Source organism: Dendrobium catenatum, unplaced genomic scaffold (genome assembly GCF_001605985.2).
Source record: "Dendrobium catenatum unplaced genomic scaffold, ASM160598v2 fragScaff_scaffold_716, whole genome shotgun sequence".
Lineage (NCBI taxonomy): Eukaryota > Viridiplantae > Streptophyta > Magnoliopsida > Asparagales > Orchidaceae > Dendrobium > Dendrobium catenatum.
The window spans coordinates 5190438-5208205 of NW_021319178.1; the positions used below are offsets into that span (position 1 = coordinate 5190438).

Consider the following 17768-nt stretch of genomic DNA (forward strand, 5'->3'; position numbering starts at 1 on the left):
ACAACTTTATGCTATAAAAATTTCTTAAACTAAAAATTTTATACTAAAAACCGTTTTAGAAAGCGGTAAAAAAATTATTCCAAAAGAAATCTTAATACTCGAAGAAAACATAATGATATGATATCCAAGTCATCATGCATGAAAATTCACAGAAAGTAATAATACATATAATGCTTCAATTTATTTTCTCCATAAAATACAATATAAATAATAATAACCATTTTATTTACAAAAACATCATATATTATTTCTTTCTTGTCATAGATTTTATTATTAACCTTTGTGGAATAGGTTTTTGTAATACTGCATCAAATAATGGATAGCTGCCCATATGATAGTTAAATAGATTATGCTCAACACAAATAAACAAATAAACATACAAACCTACACAATATAACCATTCAAAGAAGCTTCAAAAATAAACATATGGAAGAAGTGCGAGGAGCAAATGACTCGCAGTTGCAGAATAGTCTTAGATTTCGTTTGTGACAGCTTTCTTACTGCTTCTTAAAGCAGCTTTTTAGTAAAAAAAAATATAACTTTTATAAAAAAGCTACTTTAAGAAGCAGTAAGAAAACTGTTCCAAATGAAACCTTAATTCCATCAGAAGCAGAAAGATGTCAACTCACCATAGAAACTACAAGAAAACACTTTCTAAAGCAAAAACAAAAAAGCTTTCTGGTTGTTTATCAGAATCAGAAATTATCATATTATTCCTAATGAAATTTTTTGAGGAATAACTTTGTAGAAGGATAGCCGAGGAGAAAAGTCTGTAAGAACCAACCTGGAGCATTAGCAGGATCCTTTCTCCTTGCTAGTAACCAAATATAGATGGCCTCAGAAATATGCAGAGCTGCGGCTATATAAAAAACCAATCTGAGGTTGAAAACTGAACGGAAGAGAAAAAGAGAGAGAGAATTCAGCCATCTCAGAGGTCCACAGGGGGTTAGAAAGGCCGTGTAGAACAATGCTAGCATTCCACCAATGCAAAAGATCCAGAACAAAATGTTTGGTCGGTTTATTTCTTTCTGTTTCCTGTCTTTCCAGTAGGAGATTGTTCTGTTCAAGCCCTCATGAGGACTTACCATGGGAACATAGCCAAGCTCTTCCGTTGCTTTCAGATGAGAGAAGTAATGAGTCACTCCAATCTGTGGGATAAATATGTTGGAATTTATGTAATAAATGTATAAATTATCAAAGATGATGCACATATGATATTGCGGTATGCAGATTACGGGTATGTTTGGAACAACTTATTTATTGCTTCGCTTTATAAAAAATAAAAATAGGACCTTTTGGGGCGCTATGATAGAACGGAGTTACAAAAACTTTTTCTTCCCACAGATATTTCTTTTAACTGATGAACACCTCCCGCATTCCGCAGCTTCCTGCTGTTTCGACCTTGAAAATGATGTAAACGCCCCCAAAATTGTGCGAAAAGGTATGTGCTTCTCCTTCGACCATTTCCGTGATTCCCATCCTCATCTTCACTATTGCCGCTCTCCTCGCAATCTCTCCGCATTATGTCCTCCATTCTGTTGATCGGAGATCGCTCATAAGCAAAGGGGATTCTTACACTGATTTTGAACAGGTTCATCTTCCATTATAGTTAAAGTATAGTGTAGTATAGTGTGGTATAATATTGTTATAGTATAGTACAATATTATACAGTATAACTATAGTATAGTTATATTATAGAATAGTATGGTGTAGTTATAGAAAAATAATGTTTAGTATAGTGAAGTTATAAGTTATAACATAGTATAGATATAATATAGTATGCAATTGTGGTATAGTATATTATAATAAAGTTGTAGTATAGTATAGCATACTATAGGATAGTATAAAATAGTTATAAATACAATAAAGTTATAGTATTGTATAGTTATAGCATAGTATAATATAGTTATTGTTTAGTAAAGTTATCGTATAGTATAGTTGTAGAATAGTATTATAATATTATAGTATAGTAATAGTAGAGTATAGTATATTATAGAAATGTATAGAATAGTTGTAGTATGGTATAGTTATAGTATAGTTATGGTATTGTATGGTTTTAGTATAGTATAGTATAATAAATTTATAGTATAGTATAATTTAGTTATAGTATGGTATAATATAGTTATAGTATAGAATAATGTAATATAGTAGTAGTTTAGTATAGTATAGTATAGTTGTACTATAGTACAATATAGTATAGTGATAGTATAATATATGTAGAATAGTTGTAGTAAAGTATAGTTATAGTATAGTATAATATAAGAAAATGAGATTCTTACACTGATTTCAAAGGTTGGTGTTTTTTGTCTTTGTGTGATGCCCTTCATATTATCACGCATTCACTATTAGGGAGGTGGTGTCCAGGAATTGTGTTGATAGTGCAGGGTAGAAAGGAAAGGGTGTTTCTGGTACTAGTGGGAATTGGAGGTCCATGACGATCTATTTCAATTTCTCAATTTCGAATCAACGAATTGGAGGTAAATATGCTTTATGTTGATTGGTGTTTCAAGTTGTGGGCTGTTTGAAAACTAAAATTTGATTAACAATAGTTTTCAAATCCCTTGAACTGGTACAAGATTTCTGCCCGTGAAGAGTGGGAAAAAGGTTCGTCCCTAGAAAGTAATCTACAACTTAAGATGTTTTGCAAAATTTAACTAGTTTGGCCTTTTGCAATCCAAATAACCATTGGCGGGAGAAATACTAGCTAACGGCCATTAAAATTTAATTATTACTTTTATTGATTAATTTGTTCCAATTCTTTTCAGTTGCTCCTATATTTATATTTGAACTACATTTTGTTTGATACTTGTGGTTGGGATACATAAAGATGCAGATGCTGTTTACTGTTAACAGATTTGTTTTAATGAACTTTTATAATGGCAAACAAATCACCATAGATTGTTATCATGCATCAGTATCAGGCCCATCAATGAAAATTAAAGTTCTGTGAATTATTATCATGCATTGCAAGACACAATTATCCTAAAATTAAAGTTTCTAAAACCAAACTCAAGTTTAAATTAATGAGTGCTTACTTTTGAGTGTATATATATATATAGATCAAATCTTATCATAAATTTATAATACAACAATTAAGAAGTTAGATGGGTAAACCTAAGGATATATTGTCCAACAACACATTTCAATAAAGAGGATTGGATGAACTAAAGAAGAATTTTCAAGAGAAAACCGGAAGACAGTATGATAAAATATAGCTGAAAAATAAATGGGATCAACTAAGAAAAGATTAGAAATTATGGAATGAACTGAAACGAGCATCAACTGGATTGGGTTGGATCCCAAAAGAAATACCATTGATGTGTCTGATGAATGGTGAAAAGAAAAATTAGAGTTGAAAATTGATCGCATATATGTTTATATATTTGTCTCTTTCAAACTTCATATTATATTCCAATTATATAAAATGAATTTTGCCTTGTAGGTTGTTTCAAATGCCAAAAAAATTAGATATTATGGCATGGATCTCGAATTTGAATATAAGCTTGATTTGATGTTCATGGGTATTGTTGCTATTAGTGTTCATACTTAGACTCTCAACTACGGGTTGACCATGAAAATATTCGTGGAGATTCTAAACAAGTTGATACTTCTAGTAACTCTTAAAAGATCCTTCATAAAATTTCGATGACATTAACAAGTGTAGCCATTTGAAACGTCAACCCCCACAACTTGCACTATTGGCAGGAAAAAAAGATTTGAATATGGATTTCTACGAACTCAAATTATCCAGCTCGTCGATGCATGCACAAACATCAATTCAGGAACATTGCATCACAATCAAGAATTGAACTACTTTGCTTTTAGCTGCCATTAAAGTTCTTGATCAAGCTACACAAATATTTAATGACATGCCACTTTACTTGTTCGCCACAAAGCTTCTTGAAAATCCAATTAAGCTAGAAGGTTTTATGGCAATTTGTCCTGAACAAAGAGATCATTATCTTCGTTGCTACTACAAAAATCGTGGTGCAAGAATATCATAGTTTCATAGGTTTTCATAGTCAATACCATAGTGCATATTTTGCAGTGAATGAATGCATTTGTTTTTATTTTGACTTTTCCTTGGAATAGACAACAGAGAATGATGCTTCTTATTTTATATTGAGATAAATGATATCTGAAAATTGAATTTGGAGTTATTATTTTTATGATCCTCATTTGCATCAATTCTGAATTCCAAGGCCTTAACAGAGATCTATGATTCTCATTTTTATAAGATAAATAACCTAACAAGGAATATATGATGGGAAAACAGGCACTATAAACAATTAAACTAATTTGTGCAAAATAAAAGAGCAAGGTATCATGTTCAATTTCTTCATAAACTTTTAACAGGTTCACATGTCTGAATAAATTCTTATACAAATGGTAGTTATTTCTATCACATAATACCAAGTTGATTGGTGGGTACGCACACTTAAATATACACTTAATGTGCAGGCATATGCCAAATAGTGCCATAGTTAATATGTTCCACCTATAACTAGTCATTACTTAATAGTACATGATACCACTACTACAAATCCTGTTTCTGAGATATACAATTGTTAAGATTGTTAAGTTGTAGAGCCTGATAAACGCCGTATGGAGAAACATCTTATGCAAACTTAATACTGGATCAACATTTCTAATATTTGAGAGTCGTTTAATTAAAAGTGTTAAGATGCTTTCACTGTAATTTTCGGCTGCCATATATTTTCATTACATAGGTTTACTGCCTTATATTTTCATTATAGGATATATGAGAGATTGTGGTTGTAAAATTATCTGCAGAACTCCACCCTTGTTATCATGGTGAAGTCTATAGCAAAAGCTGCAGCTACAATTGAGCAAACCTGCATAAAACTTTTGGTGTGTTTTATATGTTTAACTTCTTTTTTTCAACTTCTTTCTTTTTTATTTACTCTTGATGGTTTGAATTAGGTTTCACCAAATTTTTAACAGAGATCACAGGAATCTTGAGTAAAATTAAACAAGGAACGAATTCTCTGAAATATACTCGATTTTGCATTCAAAAGAGATGGCAGTCGAATAAAGAAACTAGCTGACAAAAAAAAATCAGCAAACTGAAATGATGAATAAACCAAGAAGGCAAATGGCACAGATAAGTCCAACCACACCATCTTTCTGTAATCTACTTATGCAATCATGAAGCTTCAAAGGAAAAAGGATCATTATCTTCTAAGTAGGACTACATGTCACGAATCCAAGTCAGAATCTTATCTATTGAAGGATACGTAAATTAAAACAAAGTTACCCTATTGAATTTATCTAAGAAGCTAGTTAGTAGCGTAAATTATCATGCGACGACCATGTTCTGACAGCCACTCAAAGTTTATACTATATATATCTTCTTGAATCTTACCAAGAAGAATTTTTGCTGAAGCCAGAATTGCACATGCAAAATTTTCTCCTATAATAAAAGAAGCTAAACATAACACCATCTTAGCCCTTTTTGAACGTGACATATAAACTAACACCAACTTATCAAAAAACATTGAAAGAATGAGGTCCATAAATACATCTAAAATCACACGATTTCAAATATTAAAAAAAAATTATGAAAAAAGCGAATCCATCCTCATGATATATATGGACATCTGACCTTGTAAACTTCAGCAGGAAGAAGAAGAGGCCCAGGAACCCATGGCTGATTCAGAAAAGGATAAAACAACATGGATATGAACCAGAATATTTGAGACAGAATGAGTGCAAGCCTGACATGGATGGTCAATTTTGGTACATTATAGTCCAGGCTCTTAAATAGAGGACTGATGATGGAATCAAAAGTGTTGACAGGTGATCCTACAAATTCAAAAAAGTCACCAGATAGAAAACATGACGTTGCAATAAAGCCAAAAAGACCAGGTTGAAATTTATTTTATAAGCATTAATTAAACTATGGCATAGTATTCTCAAATAAAGTCAATTTGGATGCAATTATTATTAAAAACATCTTGTAAAGCAAATAAGATATATATCATTAATCCATTAGTTTATGCGCCGATTCTGAATCTATATACTAAATTAATTATTGCAAGATAAAGTATCATGGCATATGTAAGTGCTGTGCTTACAAGTCATGAATCAACTTTAACTTACAAATAGAGAGGTAAGACTGAAAACCTAGCAAGAAGATTAACTATATAAGTGAAATTCATATAATAGCAATTTAATGTACTTTTATAATACTATGGTGCATGTGAAATGATGGTATGTAGGTAAGCATTTCCAGGGCGTAGCACAGTAGTCATCTCATAAAACAATCTAGCTAAACAGACAAAAAATTCTTGTTTGGTAAGTTCATGTTCAAAGTACAGGGAAACTCTTAATAGGGAAATCAATCTTCAAAAAGTTCTACAATTGTTCCATGGTGTTAACTACCCTGAAAACTACAACATAATTATACCAGTACTATATAATTGAAGAATAAGTTTAACAGTTACAAATACATTCGCTCTAACAACTTCAGATAAAAATAGCGAGGTAATCAAAGCAGTCCATATCTGCAACAACAGAAGAATTAGCAATATTTGATTAAACATGATTTAACATATGGCCAGTAAACAGAACATAAACTTACATAATATCATTGTAATCTCACTTGTCCATATATAAAGCTATAGAAGACATAACCTGGTAGGAAGAAACATAACCTAAGGAGGGAAACAGGACAACACCATCATTAACAATCATATTTCAGTAACAGAAATAACCATTTTATTCATGAATCGGGTTGCCCCAATAACATACCAGAAATTTGTGGACAAAAAGTGAATTCATTTCCATTGGGACATTATTTTCGTAGTGTAAGGATAATCTGTGACTTGCTTAAATCAACATAAACCTGTCTGTCAATTATTAAATGAGAGGCCAATCTTTCCATTATGATGTGAAATTTAACATCTAGATGTTAACCATTTACTACTATTAATGGTAAAGCCTACAAAAATACTTGATTAACATGGACAATGGAAATGATTTCCTAAGGTTACCTGATGACAGTGTTTACAGCATAATATCATGCTCATAAAGCTAACCACAAATATTTGGTATAAGACCAATCATAGTGACGATGATATAGCATACAACCATGCTAAAACAATGAAAAATAATCTAATCTATATATAAACAATAGAAAATTACCATAATGAACCAGATAAACCATTTATTCACAAAAAAACAGCTATAGTACTCTTGCATTAGAACATAATTCAATATGCATGACCATCTCTTTACATGGTGCACTGGAAATAAAAGCTAGCTTTCATCTCAACTTAATGATTCATAAAACTCATTGGCTTATGTTCTGTTTCCTTACCGGGAAAATCAAGACAAGCAAGTTCTAGAGGATTGCAATTTATGAAATTGAGCCTGCCATAAAAGTTGTGTTTTTCCGTATGGTGTTGTGTCTAACATGGAACTAGTCTGAATTGAGCAACAATTCAAGTATTTTATGATAAGCTTCCTTGAATTAATCTTTTTGTATGAGCTGAATTACTACCACATTATAAAGAAAAAACACTGGACAGTATCGGCTGTTTTAAGGATTGGTTAGTACCATCAGATATGAAATAAGCCTGTCCAGCAGCAATGGGATTTCCTTCCCTACCAGAGATGTCATCTAGAAGGCCCACACTTGCCAATATAAGAGCTTGCACAAGGTTGTCCACATAAACCCAATCTGTTTTCACACTTGCATCACCAACTCTAACGAATAAGAGACCTATCTGTCCAAGGGAGAGTATCCTTGCAAAGTACCTCTCCTCCCCAGGTCCATAAATAGCAGCAGGACGAATTGCACAAGTATGAAGATGAACATCACTTTGTTTCCTAAATTAAAAAACAATCAGCATAAAATACGAAGAATCTTGAGGATCTTCATCAAAGAAGGGGAAAAAAGTGTATCAATTCCCATTTTAGATAGTGCATAGTTGCAGCTTTAACTTACTGAAAATGCAAAACCTGAGAAAGATGGACTATTTACGAAAGCTATATGGAAGGATCGCTGTGGTTGGAGATGGTGGTTTCTCCATATCATAGGTTCGAGTCGCATACTTTGCGAATTATTCCAAGAAAAAAGTTATGTAGCTACAATTTAAAAAAAAACAAAGCATTCATAGGAATGTGTTTAGACAACCTGTAGCTTGTTTAGACAAACTGCAGCTTGATTTTAGCTATATTTTAAAATCAATAAACAAAATATTCTTTTATTAATGGAATCTTGTCTCATATTAACACCATTTAGCTAGGATGATATATTAGTAAGGGTTTAAAAATGGGGTGGTATAACAATTATTATAAAATTTTGATAGTAACTAATAGATATGAAAGTTAGTAGTGCCATTTTCCAAGATAGTATCATAAAGCATAAACAAACATTGCTGAGCTCACCCACCAACAGGGGTGTAAACAACTCGAGTCGAGGGGTACTCGATCCCGACTCGTCTGTCAAATAACGAGCTCGAACTCGAGTCGAGCTCGAGCTCGACTCACAAAACATAAATGAGTTGTCGAGCCGCCGTTCTATTTGGTTTTCCACCCTCAATTCGCAGTTTCCCATAGACACTATCTCGACTCGTGAGCTCGATAAGCTCGGCTCGTGAGCCAATAAACAAGTAGAGCCCGAGCCGGCTCGCGATCCGGCTCGGCTCACTTACACCCCTACTCACCAATGAAGTTAAGAATACAAAGGCCTTAACAAATATGCCAACGGGTCCTGGAATGGACTGGTTAACTTGGATCTCCTGCTAATAACCACAGTGCCAGTTTAGTTGCATGTTAGTGTGAGAAAATGGCACTTCTTATCTCTTAAAGTGGAAGATGAGGAAGTAACCTCTAAAAGTATATTTTTAGTTGACTAGGGAGGTAAAAAATTCCATTATTTATTATTTGGTTGTGCAATGAACATAGGAGTTCAGCATTAGACAACTATCCTTTTCTAAGGATGAAGTTCGTTATTACTTGCACAACGTATGCTATATATCAACCAATTTGAATGGCTAAAATTTAAAGATGCTACAAGCAAATTTCTTACATTCCCAATGATCTTTAACTAGTTAAAATCTTAGATATTAAAATGCAATATAATTCATCAATGAATTTGGAATTCATTCTCTAGTTCCTTTTTTTCCTACATTCTGAAATAGGCTGATTTGTCTGATTTTCAAATACACTCTAAATTCTTCGCCACTCACTATCATTAGATAGCCACGGCCATAGTAGCCAACTGCCAGCCACCACCACTTATCACCCCGTCGCCGTTGTTTCCTGTTTATATTGAATTCATTTTACTTCAAATCAATTGCAAAAAAAAAAACCTCTTGTATTTATTTTATACTCAACAAAACAATTTTAAAACATTTCAAATACACTATTTTACATTGCATTCATTTTTTAACAAAGCAAACACTACATTCATTTTTTACCAAAGCAAACAACCTCTTAATCAGTCCAAGAAATAGAAGTAACATGTAACATGCAAGCATGCATGAATTCACATATTCAATGAATTTCACAGTTTACTGTTTGCACTTATTTCATTCAAAAGTTTCTAACTGAATTATACATTAGAGGCGAAATATAAATTACTTTTAATACCACTGACCTCCTTCCCATCTATGGAAACATCAAAAAAGGAAAATGAAGTTCACGCCAGAAGAAGAAAAGGGGAAGCAATGCTTGTTATTATCTCCTTCCGAAACTTCCTCCAGGATCAACCCAGCAAACGTGGGATAACAAGGAAACTAGAAGGACATTTTACAAACTAATCAAGCATGCAAAGCAAGTGCTTGAGTTGTCTGCCAGAAAAGTTTCCAAGCTCAGTACTCCATCAAAACCTCTCTTCCTTCCATAAGCAGCCTGCCTGAGACCTTCCTCCAAAAAAACACACTAGAGTTTAGGATCATGGATGATAACTAGCTGCCGAGGTGAGGTTCAGCTAGTTAGATTGCGACAGCAATCTAAAGCTTCGATGAGATGAAGGTTTGCATATAATGATTGTCCATAACATAGAGAAAGGCAAACTCAGGACTCATAATAATCAATGTACTTGTTTGACTCCATTTTGTCACCAATCATGATGACCTTCATCAACCATTGAAGAAAATGACAACACCAATGATGGCACGGTCCACTTTGTCAAGAACGACCATGATAAGTCTGCTCTGTCATTGACCTCTATCCTACAACAACTTTACTAATGATTGATTATGTCTATACCATCTGTGATTCCATCAATGACCACACTATTGATACCCCTACACTGATGATCGCTCCATAAATGACCATATTTTTATGATTGTTCCGTTGGCTATCGACCCCTTTAAAAAATGAATATGCCAATGGATACTAATGGCCATTATGTGGAAATCACCTCGATTGATGGTGATTATTCTAATAATGACTCCATTGTTGATGACTCTGTTCTGTTCCGCTCCATCAACAAATGTCATGACAATCACGACATAATTAATGATTGCTCCATTGATACTCCACTAGGTTGACGACAACCATGCCAATTATGATTTCATCAATAGTCTATTGTCCTTGACTATTATGCCAAAGTTCAAGTAAAAACCCAAATTTTTATTTATTTAAAGAAAAAATAATATTAAAATTTATTATCAATTTAAAGATTTAATTGAGCAATCTCGATCAAATTAAATTAAAAAGGATTGACTTCTCAAAATAATTGAAAAACAAATAATTAAAGATAAATAATATAATTATTTTAAGAATAATTATAAGATTAAAATGAATTAAATTACTATAAAAATTTTAATTTATGATTTAAAATTTCTTAAAATTTATTATAATAAGTATTACTTTATACTTGAAAAAAATACAACATAATAAAATAAAAAAGGGGTAGGCTCAATCGAATCGGCCCAAAAGGGAGCTTGATTGCACTTCTTTAAGTAGGCTAAAGAAGTGAAAAGAGAGAGATTGAGCGGGAGATAGAGATGGGAAGAGAGCTAGAGAAATATCGAGAGAGGGAAAGAGTATGAGAGTGGACGATGGAGAGGGAGCAAGTGATCAGACAAAAGGAGAGAGGGAGAGGGAGTAAGAGACTGAGCGAGTAGAGGAGAGAATCGAGCGAATGAGAGAAGCAAGCAAGCAAAGGAATCTAGCCTAGTGGAACGTGAGTAACTAAGCATGCAACCGCGCGTGGAATGAAAGTTGTAAAGTTTCTTCATTCTTCAATGAAATTTATTTTGTCATTAGTGTACATTTATTAGTTTTCCAAAAATTGGTTTAATGGTTTCTTTTGAAAGTCTATGGACTAGGGTAAAAAAATATGCTAAATTTCCTTTTTAGGAAAAAATGTTAGTTTTTGTGAAAGATAGGTCAAGGATTTACTAGAGAAGAATTATCTATGTTGGAGATGATTTTAATAAAGAAAGCCTTCATTCTTAGAATGGAATTATATAGTTATCATAAAATTATAAATTAATCAAGCCTTTAATTAAGTCAAGATATTAATTTCTTTACATAGAGAGTAATTTAAGTATTACTTAAAAAGAAAAAAGTCCATGAAGTCTTAAATGATCGTGCATGCATATACATAAAATCAATAGTAATTAAGTTATTAAAATATGATGAAATATTAAGATATGTTTGGGTATTAAGGAATTCAAATGATTTTTATTGTGTATGTCTTGGAATTGGATTTTGGTTTTAGGTGTGTTTGGTTGCAAGAATTTAGAATTCAGGGGTTTTAAACTAAAATGTAAAACAAATACATAAATTTTAGAGATGCATAAGTTGTTTGGTTGGAATTGGAATGTTAAGATTTAATCGGCCATCGAGCAAGTGTCTTCCTTAAAAGTATTTATTTCATGAAGTGAAAACTCCAACAAACTCTTTCATAATGAAAACTCCATACAAAAGGACTAAAATCAACCAAGAATTAGTAATCATTAATGGACCATATTACAATAAAATGAATGTATGTTTTTAAATCAAAATTTTAATAATCTTTTAAGTCGTTCAAGCTCTCTTCAAGAGTATCTGATTTGGGATCGTGCATGAGAGTCTTGGAATTCAAATGATTTTTATTGTGTATGTGTCTTGGAATTGGATTTTGGATTTTTAGGTGTTGTTTGGTTGCAAGAATTTAGAATTCATAGGGGTTTTAAATAAAATGTAAAACAAATATAAATTTTAGAGATGCATAAGTTGTTTGGTTAGAGGCAAATCAAATGCACTTGTTGACCTGTATACTAAATCCAAGGGAAACAAAAAAAAAAAGAGAGAATGTTTGGTTGGAGGCAAATCAAATGCACTTTTTTTTTTTTTTGGCTATGATGCATTTTAAATACATGCATTTTAAAAATATGACAATCAACAGTGGAAACAGGAGGCAACAAACTGCAGCGACGGGGCGTGGTGAGTAATGACATTGGGAGTGGTTATTAACAAGGGGGGCAGCTAGTGATGACAGGCACCGGCTAGTGGCAGCCTCGAGCAGGGTGAAGTGGATTCCAAATGCAAGAACACATAACTTTGGATTTATTTTTCATCTAACCAAATATTAAAATTTTCAAAATCTTTGCATGCCTTTTACTCTACGCTTGAAAGTACTTCAAACCAAACAAGCCCTTATACTGATATTTAGTCGAGGAGATGAAGACATAGTTGGTAAATAATACGTGCAAATCTTAAAGTGGATTAGCTCATTTCAAAATTGGAATTTTTTTCTTCTAAAATATTGCATTTAATCGAAATGTTTATGGTTCATGCTATTTTATAAGAGTAAGACGAGTATTATTGCAATAAGATTGCAACTTAAATAATATGCAATGACTTCTCTCATACAAATAATCTTTCAATTTGCTTTGAATGAAGCATGTTTTTATGTTATATCTCAATTACTAATGCTATATATTGTAGTGCATATTAATAATAGATTTTGTTTGCAGAGATGAATGAAAATAAAAGAGATCAAAGCATGCCAATATGTGCATGTTGAAAGAAGTCAACCACTAATTGTACTAGATAGGGATGCTAATGTACTCGCACATTAATATCTTCTACTTTTCCACCTTAAATAATGATAGAAGTATCCATGCATCGTTATGCCGACAGGGGATTCGTAGGCTAGGGCAAAGTTAGGTGCATTGCCACATCATATAATGTTAGACATGATTCATGTGTTGTTGTGCTGATGGGGGATTTATTGGTTGGAGCTAGTTAGGATTACAGTCAATGCTCCCGCGATAAATGCATTAAGTATAGACTAGAGTATAAGTTATGATATGAAAGTCAATACATAAGCTCTTAATGTCAAATAGAAAGCTATGACTTCATTATCGTAAATAACTTTGACTATTAAGCAATATTTATTACCATATTTTGTTATTGAAATAAAAAGCCATGTTATATAATGTCTTTACAACTTAAAAATGATGACTACCATGCATATTATTTCTCTTTCTTTTGAATTATTGTGATTTAGACCTGTGATATACCCATTGAGTTATATTTTTATAACTCACCCTCTTAAGCTAATACAAAATTTTCAAGTAAATCTCCAATAGAATAAATGAATGATTGAAAGAATTTTGCTCACGATAGGCATGGGAAATCTAAATATTAGGTACTAGTGTAGTGTTGTTAGTTGTAAAGAAAAAAACTAGATACTTTCTTCTCAAATTAGTCCCTGGGATTATCTAGGATCAATTTTGTATGGTCAAAGTACTAAATTGGAGAAATGTGATACTTTGGAACTAAATAAGTCACAAACAAATAGTCAAGAGATTATTTTGGACTTTTTACCCCAAATAAATAGTAGTGCCATATATTTATTGCATAATATAAGCAAAAAAAAAAAAAGTTTTCTATTAGTAAGAGTTCAGCTAAGTTCATGAAGTTAGGTGTTCGAACCAAACCTCCAATATTACATTATTTAAACTTGAAGTGCTTTGTGGTGATCAGTAGTGACTATAGTGGAGATTTTCAATGATAAATGAGTTCATGGACAGACCCTGTAACTACTAGGGTTAAACTATTTAAGCTTATATATATTACAACTTTTACAGGATTAGGCTCATGACCTTAAGGGTTGGCTCAACACACTTAATGAACCTAAATGTCATCAAGTTCATTCAAACTAAGGAGAGCATCCCACTCCTCTACATGTCTAAATAAAGATCAGGGAGGCCCTTGGGATAAAGAAATTGTTCCTAGCATAACATGAATACCAAGATTGCCCCTTCTATCCTGAAACTTGTCCTACAAGCAACGAGTGTAAGAGAGTTGTTGAGATGTGGGGCACATAATTGCATGTTGAGAAATATCTGAATAAAGCTTTTATCATAAAGCAACTAGTAAAGGTTTATTTGTTTGCTAGTAAATAGATAACATGTTTTTTAAAATGATAATAGGATTAAGTTTGAAAGAAAAATCATCAACTTCAAGAGAGTTTTCATAAGATTTATAAAGTTTAAAATTACTATTAGTGCCTGACTCCATCCAACCAAATGATGGATTTAAGAAACTTCATCATTTTTTAATCATGATTTCTAACTTTGACAACCAAATTATCTCTAAGCTAAATCTATCGATGATATTGACATTAGGAACTCCTCACTTAAATATTTAAGCAGAATATCATCCCTGTCAATAAAGCATGCTTAATGGTTACTTGAGCCAATGAATTTTGAGGAAATAAAATACTAGAACACGTAGGAAATGAATAGTAGGGAAGAAACTAACTCCGATGGACGACCATTACTCTTCAAGACAAGCTGTTCTGCAGTGGACATGCTACGTCCGTATGGATCTATGTGTTCGTCAATGGGATAGTATGGTAGTGATTCATTTCCATTAATAATCTCCTTTCCTCCAAATACAACATTATATGTGCTCACATAGACAAATCTCCGTATCCCAATTTCATGGCACACATCCAATACATTGCAGGTTCCATTTAAATTGACTTCCTCAATAAGACCAGTTTGAAGCATCTCCTTGCTTGACATACCATAAGAGGCGAGGTGGAAAACACAATTTACTCCTTGTAGAGCTTTCTCCATATCCTTTTTCTGAGTCACATCACCTGAAATTAAAAAAGACTAAACTTAGATGTTTAGTGGTAATTAAATGCTATAAGAAAGACCACTCCTTTATATGACATCCTAAACTCCATTCAAAATCTATGAAAAGATGTTGCATTTTAATTTCTAATATCCCTATCATTTCAAATTCATTGCAAGCACTATGCTTTTCATCATTCTTTCTGAGCATTACTCTTTTGCGCATTCAGATCAAAGTTTTATATCTTGTTTTGGTATTTATTTTAGACACATAAAATTTTTAGTTCTGAATTCTGATATTTTCATCTGTTTCAATATCAGTTCAGCTTTTATTTAGGTTAACTTTTTAAAGCAAATATTTCTATAAAAAAATTAGTGTTATAACACATAAAATTTGTTAGTCTTAGAGATAAAATTTTAGTAATTTTGATGATAACTGGAGAGCTTTAAAAAAGTTCCATTTCAAATCCATGAATTTTGAGTGAAAATCATGAGTTTCATATCGGCTGAAAGTTACTAGTTTCATCTGAACATCTTAAAATTCATATGGATTCTCTTAAGTTCAACTAAAACTCCTAAAATCAGCCAAAATAAACAAAAATTAATAAATTCTGGATCCGTTCAACTGAAATTGATCTTGCCACTGAACCCACAGAAACTTTAAACCATGATTCAGGCATGCTACATATATTATGTGATTTATAAGACATGCTCTAAATTGATAGCATTAGTCAACATTGCAAATTAAAATCCAAGTCACATGTAAAATTCATCCATTATAGATATATTTGCATCTTTGAAAGAAAGTAAAAAACTCAGGCGATATACACAAAAAGGGAGCAGAAGATTGGCTGGATTGACAAGTTTGGCATTTTGTTTTAAGTTCATCATCATTGTAGTCAATTGTACTATCATGACTATGACCATGACCCTTCATTAAGCCCTCCTTTAAATTTTGATGCCTTGATCCATTATTGCATCTATTGTTGTGTGCGTACCAAAGCGGATGTATTGGTAGCACCACCATCTTCTCATTTCGACTGAAAGTCACTAGTTCATCTGAACATCTTAAAATTCCTATTGATACTCTTAAGTTCAACCAAAACTCTTAAAATCAGTAAAAATAAACCAAAATTACGAAGTTCGGGTCGGGTTCAACTGAAATTGATCTAAAGTCACTGAACCCACAGAAACTTTAAACTATGATTCAGGCATGCTACATATATTATGTAATTTATAAGACATGTTCTAAATTGATGGTATTAGCCAACATTGCAAATTAAAATCCAAGTCACATGTAAAATTCATCCATTATAGATATATTTGCATCTTTTAAGGCAAGTAAAAAACTCTTGCAGTAGACACAAAAGGGAGCAGAAGATTGGCTGGATTGACAAGCATGGCATTTTGTTATAAGTTCATCGTCATTGTAGTAAATTGTGCCATCATGACTATCATGATGTTGGACCCTTCATCAAGCCTGCCATTAAATCGTGATCTCTAAACCTTTTGCCTTCATCCATTATTGCATCTATTTTTGTGTGCGTACCAAAGCGGATGTATTGGTAGCACATCCATCTTCTCCTCCCCCCACCCAAAACAAAACCACAACAAGGCAAACAAATTGGAGGGTTCTACATGGTTTTGCACATGAAAGTGGGGATGGAACACTCTAGAGGCACAACAGCACTGCTGCCTTGGAAGTGAGATAAAGCAAAAGCCATGTCATCACCGTAGCTTAGAAAATGATGCTTGTTGGAGAATTTTTGTATCCTCAAACGGATTGCATATTTTATAATCGGGCACGGCATAAGAATACGATATATTACCCCTGAGGGAAAAAATACCATTTTCTTATGGGCTCAATAATAAAATTTACAATTATTTAACAGAGATTCCTGATAGGAAACACTTGGATTTCCAAGTGTTTCACACCAAAACCAAATGGATCCAAGGGAAAACTGCTGTCCACAGCAGAAAAACAGCCAAAATACAAGAAAATCTGAGAGGAAAACGTAGGAGAGCACGTAGGAAATGATGCAAACACATTTATTTCGTTAACGGATGAAAAGCACTTGCAAGATACAACTTTCCTTCAATTCGAGAGGAAGGAAAAAACTCTCCGACAATCTCCGGCAAAGCCAAGAGCCAAACACACCAAACCCTAGATCTCAAGATAATTCAAAGTCAAGATGACAAGCTAATTCCCCCCAAACTCCTAATTATACAAAATTAATCATAAAGGACAATCATAAACTTCCTGAAACAGCCTTTCACGTTCAAAATTTCCCTCATAAACTCCCCCTCTCAAGCCTACGTGGATTCACGGCTCACGGCAGAGCCGTTTTCGCCCAGGCGGGCTCCCTCGCGTCCGTCTCGCGTAGACGCGGACCGATACCTGCTGAACCGGTCCAACCGGCCCATCCTGGGCCGGTCTAACATTACCGCCCTCCCAAAGAATCACCTTGTCCTCAAGGTGAAAATCTGGAAACTGCTGTTTCGCCATCTCGTATAGCTCCCACGTGGCCTCCTAGTCAGGAAGGTTCTTCCACTGGATCAACACTTCCTTAGTTTCATCTTCTTTCTGGCGAACACCCTTCAGCTCCAAAGGTTCCAGGATCACCTCTAACTCCTCCGTAAGTGTCGGCGGTAGCTCGGGAATGGCGATGTGATCACCAATGACCCTTCTCAGCTGTGAGACGTGAAAAA

At 33.3% G+C, this 17768-nt stretch overlaps 1 protein-coding gene across 1 annotated transcript in view; it reads right to left on the minus strand.

The window, feature by feature from the left end:
* Positions 1-371: 371 nt before the first annotated feature.
* The window catches only part of LOC110099496 (short-chain dehydrogenase/reductase family 42E member 1), a 21454-nt gene continuing 4057 nt past the window's right edge, over positions 372-17768 (minus strand). The window contains exons 2-5 of the mRNA XM_020826675.2: positions 14740-15082; positions 7583-7854; positions 5627-5826; positions 372-1148 (exon numbers count right to left, since the gene is read on the minus strand). Coding sequence (XP_020682334.1) covers positions 717-1148; positions 5627-5826; positions 7583-7854; positions 14740-15082 — 1247 coding nt within the window. The 3' untranslated portion in view covers positions 372-716. The remainder of the gene's footprint in view (positions 1149-5626; positions 5827-7582; positions 7855-14739; positions 15083-17768) is intronic.